This window comes from Phoenix dactylifera, chromosome 2 (genome assembly GCF_051530095.1).
Source record: "Phoenix dactylifera cultivar Ajwa chromosome 2, Ajwa_hap1_PhDact_Kaust_v1.1, whole genome shotgun sequence".
Taxonomy (NCBI): Eukaryota; Viridiplantae; Streptophyta; class Magnoliopsida; order Arecales; family Arecaceae; genus Phoenix; species Phoenix dactylifera.
Window position 1 is genome coordinate 6,718,151 of NC_143191.1, and position 5,211 is coordinate 6,723,361.

At 45.8% G+C, this 5,211-nt stretch overlaps 1 protein-coding gene across 2 annotated transcripts; it reads right to left on the minus strand.

Annotated features, from left to right (window-relative positions):
* Nucleotides 1-412: 412 nt before the first annotated feature.
* LOC103719535 (putative galactinol--sucrose galactosyltransferase 6) lies at nt 413-4,909 on the minus strand. 2 transcript variants are annotated; one of them, XM_008808824.6, is made up of 8 exons: nt 4,526-4,909; nt 4,381-4,435; nt 3,380-3,636; nt 2,081-3,163; nt 1,748-1,957; nt 1,487-1,621; nt 1,036-1,345; nt 413-930 (listed from the first exon to the last, which is right to left on the minus strand). In XM_008808824.6, exons 1-8 carry the CDS (start codon nt 4,702-4,704, stop codon nt 550-552), a joined length of 2,610 nt encoding a protein of 869 aa, XP_008807046.3. In that variant the 5' UTR covers nt 4,705-4,909; the 3' UTR covers nt 413-549. The 2 variants fall into 2 exon arrangements, with proteins under 2 accessions (XP_008807046.3, XP_017701305.2); XM_017845816.5 differs by lacking the exon at nt 4,381-4,435 and having other exon boundaries at nt 4,526-4,687.
* Nucleotides 4,910-5,211: the final 302 nt, after the last annotated feature.

A 5,211-nucleotide genomic window follows, 5' to 3' on the forward strand; every position in this document is an offset into this window, starting at 1 on the left:
ATGGTCTTAGGTATCTTCCTAAGTGCAGATTTGTTGATCATATCTTCTTCCTATCATCCATCGGAGCTCATTATATTTTTCACTGAAAAGAGGCACGAATCATCAGTATATTCTCTGAACAATGTTTTGGGAACCCATTCCCTCTAAATCACCCTAAAGCCCTCCAAAGAACAGAGTTACAGACAACATCATGTTTCAAACCAGTCTACAAAACTCTGTAGGGCTGGAAATTAACTTCAGTTCATAAGAGAATATCATTGACAAAAGGCAGTGGCGCGTTCCTCAGTCCACAAAAGAAGAAGAATTTTTTCTTCACCATTTCATTTGGAGTTAATACAATTCTTCAGAAGTATGCTAATTTATAAAGAACAGAAAATGATTCGATGCAACGATTTATTGTAATCGGAAGATATCAATGCAATCTCAGAATCTCTCATTAGCAATAATCAATCAATCTATCTTGCCCAAACAATCCAATTAACCTGATGAATCTGATAAAATGTGCATGCTCTCCCAAACAAAAGAATGTAATGTAGTATCTGACTCTGACTACAATTCAATCGCTACTTTGTGAACTCTCTTGTTGCCCTCTGGCAGGTTTTCTAATTGAAGAGTAAGAAACCCAGATGAAGGCTCATATGAGAACTCAGCATCAGCTGAGCCCAACATACATCTCCTCGGCTTAACTGAACAGTAAGCTCCTAATCTCCCACATCCCTTGACTTCCATGCAAATCAAGGCCACAGCATCGCCACTTCTTTTCTCCAGCGAGCGCATTGAGGCTCCATTCATCTCCCCTGCAAAACTAGAATCCAGCTCTAAAATGTTGGCACCACCCAAAATGTGGTATGTGAGGCCATCAACTGCTCCTCCAGCATTGAACATGTCCACCAGGCCCAGTGGTGCAAATCTAAATCCAGGCGCCAAATCCTGCATTACAGTAGAGGAGTGAGAAGAGTTTTGTCCTAAAAAATATGATAGACTAACTCCATTTTCAGAAGGACAACTACAAAAGGGAGGAAAAATTGGACCAACCTTAATGGGGGAGATGGTGAAGATATCATGTTCTAAAACCTTCAAGGAGACGGGCAATGCTGCATTGTGAGGAAGGACCACCAATTGGCCATCTCTGTGGCGGAAGACAACACAATCACCATGCCAATCATGGTCAGTTGCAGCCTCTGCGATTAGGTGAACGTCGCTTCCTTTCACTGCACAAGATAAAGCATCTGATCCGGTATGGTGGAACACGTTCTTCTTCTCTGTCGAGCTCCATGCAGCACCTTGGCAGTTGTACACGCCAAGGACACCAGTGAATTTGTTCATGTTCCATATCTTGAGCAAGCTACACAAATAAAGCAAATAATTTCAATTCAGAAACACATTCAACCAAGATCAAATAAGAAAAAGGCCAATTCTATAAGGAAATCTAAGATAAAACGTTTGGTAATTGAAACCAAGTTTATAGTAAGAGAATTCTGAATACCTAACACCATCACGAGCTGGGTCCGAGAAGAGGCAATCTCGTGTAGGACGACCAGGCAACCGAGCACGAAGAATGGAGCCATTGGGCAAGACCAATTTCCTCAACAACTCAAAGTTGTGCTTTCCAGGAGCATCACTGTATGATCCAAAATGAGAAAATATTAAATAAACAAGAAGATTTTTAGCTCGAATACGAAATTTCTTTATGTTCAAGATTCAACTCGAAGCTTATAAACCTAAAAGATCAAGTTCCATTTCCCACCTGACATAGATCGGTCCACCACTGATCGCCCGAGCAGAGGCATGGTATTCAGCCGCAGGGTGGAGAGAATGGAACATGTCCCAATCAGGAAGCATGAACTCACCGAGGAAGACACTATTATAAGCCACCGAGGCAATGTGGATGGTATGCGAAACAGGGTCCCTTGGGTAGAAATCATCCGATGCCCTCACCACTGCTGTCTGCTTCGAGCTGCATTTTCACCATCGAAGAGATTAAAAGCACATCCACAGCCAACTTCAATGAGAAACCTGTCAACAAGCAATCCGACTTCATAAAGAAACACAGAATTCAGAAATAGCTATGAACACTAACCAGTAGAGAGCATCAGTATTATGACTCATGCAGGCAATGCAGCCATTATCAGGGAAATTCTTGGCAACCGATGCATCGAGGGCCCGGTGGTACTGCCGTGTGAGCTCCACTCTCCCACCGAGGCCGGCTCCAAGGGTCTCCAGGATGCATTGCACATCCACCTTTACACCATCCACCCCAGCTGCAGCCAAGTAGCTGTGCAGCTCATTGTAGAACTTGTACACTCTCCTCGGGTTCACGAGCCCAAGCCCCTGCAAGGTGATCGCATCCGTCATCATCCAGGGCTCATTCTCCACCACTCCAGGTGGTATCTTTGGATACTGCATCTTTGATCCATACTCCTCCATCGCTTCCACCCCAGGCTGCACCCCTCCCCAGTACCCAGTAATGGCGTGCCACACATAGACATACTTGAGCCCATACTTGCTCTTCGCCGTCTGAACAATTGTGTTGATCCCTGCTGCTGGATCCTCCTTGCTCTGGAACTTGTTGTTCGCCTTAATGCCGGTCAGCCGAAGTAAAGAATTAGGCTTCTTGGATTCGCGTTGAGGCTGGTCGGAGCCGACCGACTGCCATCCGTCGTCGATGATGACGAACTTCGGGGGAGCGCCACCGGCAGTGAGGCTGCGAAGGCCAGCCTCGACACCCTCCTGGGTGACCTCCTGGTAGAATGCATCCCATGTACACCACCCAAAGTAGTCCACAATGCCCGGGAGCTTCTTCTCAGGCCGCTGGAGGAAGGTCTTGAGGTGGTGCTTGACGGCAGCAACGGCGCCGGAGATGGCGGCGAAGGGGTCGGCGACGGCGCTGCCGACGAAGAGGGAGTGGGAGAAGGAGGCTGACCGGGTATCGGCGTCGCCGCTCTCCAGGCAGAGTTCCAGTTCGTCACGGGGATTGCCTTGGAGGCAGGCACGGAAGGGGCCCTCGATGAGGGGAAGGAGGACAGTGTACACGGTCTCCTCGCCATCCATGGATTCAACGAGGAGGAATTGGGTCTCATGGGGGATGTCCCTCCCTCGGTCTCCCATTGTTTGAGCCATCCACCATAGCTTGAACCTAAAGCTCGCCATGAATCGAACATCCCTGGAATTTGATCACAATCCAAGAATGTTAAACCAAAACGAAGAGGAAAACACTCGGAAAGCAAGAGAAAATGTCTTCTTCTTCTTCTTTTTTTACCTTTTAACGTAATTGAGTTCGATTGTAACCTTGGTGAATCGATCGGAATCAGAGAAAATTAACAAATTTGAAGAGAAAAACATTGAAAAAGGACAGATGAAAAATCTCCCCATTGTTTACCTTAGGGTTCCAAGAGGGAGGACATGGCGGCAGCTGGGCTCGGCGAACTGGGCGCCGAGGAAGACGCCGTCGACAGGGCCGGAGCTGGCTGCGGGGCTGGAGATGACGGCGTCGGGAACGCCGGAGAGGATCGCGTGGCCCCTGACGACCAGCTTTCCATCGGAGATCCGAACCGACGGAGTGATCGTCATCTCGCCTTCCTTCCCTTCTTCTTTCTTTCGAGCCTTCTCTACGACTGATGATTCCAAGCCGGATCCCTACAGCGTATCCAAAGATTAAAACCGTAAGAAAACCATGAGCAAGATCCAAGTTTTAATGGAAAAAAAGAATCAAAAACCAACCTTGAAACGAAAGACAAGAAGAAAACAGAACTAATTTTTAAGAGAAAATACAAGGAAACGAATAGAAAAGGAGAGAAAAAGAAAATGGGAGTTGAATAATCGGAAACTGGAGCGTTTCTAATATCTTCCTTGCTTGAGAAGGTGTCAGAGCTTCACAGACAAAAAAAAAATTGTAAGAAAAATCTAATCAATAAGGAAGAAAACGAGATTAAATTACAAAAAAAAAAAAAAAAAACTTTACGGGAGAACTGAGAATCAATCGAAGCTTTAATTAGGAAAATGTAAGGAAAAACCAAATTCGATGGGGAAAACATGAGAATGATCCATTCTTTGACGTTGAAAACGTCATAAAAATCCGATCTTGAAGACAAAAACGCAATAAGGAAAAAACTGGAAGGGAAAAAAAAATAAAAACAGAAGAACGTCATCCTTTACGGGAGAACTGAGAATCAATCGAAGCTTTAATTAGGAAAATCTAAGGAAAAACCAAATTCGAAGGGCAAAGCATGAGAATGATCCATTCTTTGACGTTGAAAACGTCACAAAAATCCTATCTTGAAGAAAAAACTGGAGGGAAAAAAAATAAAAACAGAAGAACGGTCATTCTTGAGAAAAAGGGAGAAACAGAGAGAACAGCGGATAGAAAATACAAATATCTACCTTGCTGCTTGAGAGAGTGGAAGAGCTGCAGCGAATCGGAGAAGATGACCGGAAACTAAACGAGAAGAAACACAACAAATTAAAACAAATAAAGAGGAAGAAGAACGATCAGCGAAGAGAGATCAATGAATGAAAGAATGAATACCGGAAAAGAGGACTCTTTGTGTTTATGGGAAGGAGAGCAAGAGAACGTGGTGGAGAAGACGAGAAAGCAAGAAACGATGATGGTGGGAGGAATGGGCGAAGGGGAGGGTTATTTATGGGAATGGGAGAAGGCGAAAGAAGGCGCCAACTGAACCCACGGCATGTACAGGTACTCCCCATGGTGCGGTATAAATGGCGCCTTGAGCTCGCTTCTTCTCCTCCCTCCGGATCGATCGAAGAGCCGGTGGGCGGAGGGAAGTAATGAGGAATGGGGGACGAGGACGGGAGATCCGATCGCGCGAGAACTACACGTCGGATCCACGTCGTGGTCGGGGCCAGAGAGCGGCGGAGACACGGAACCGAGAGGCTTCGTTCCACCGTGGGGAATGGATCGTGGGACATCGAGCTGGATCCACGTCAGTCAACAAAATGGTTGACGTGAAACTGGATAAACGGTCTTTCTCCAGGAGCTGATTCATTGGGTCAAGAATGCTTGCGGTGGTGCAAGGGAGCTTGAACTCTATCCAACTTGTCCAGATTCGAAATGTGTGAATATCGATTAAATCAAAAGACCATATGCTGCATGCCCGGATGGCTATGTATGAATATACTTTTCTAAGTTTTCTTTCATCAGTACTAAGAAAAACTTGCAACCCGCATCAAGCATTCCCTGATGGAAGGGGGCTC

Bases quoted from the DNA above. Each gene is read 5' to 3' on its own strand.
- LOC103719535 (XM_008808824.6), bottom strand. From the start codon at position 4,704: ATGGGGAGTACCTGTACATGCCGTGGGTTCAGTTGGCGCCTTCTTTCG. The intron at 3,164-3,379 runs GTAAACAATGGG...ATCAAATTCCAG, and splicing joins CTCCCTCTTGGAACCCTAAG to GGATGTTCGATTCATGGCGA. The intron at 1,958-2,080 runs GTTAGTGTTCAT...GTGAAAATGCAG, and splicing joins AATACTGATGCTCTCTACTG to CTCGAAGCAGACAGCAGTGG.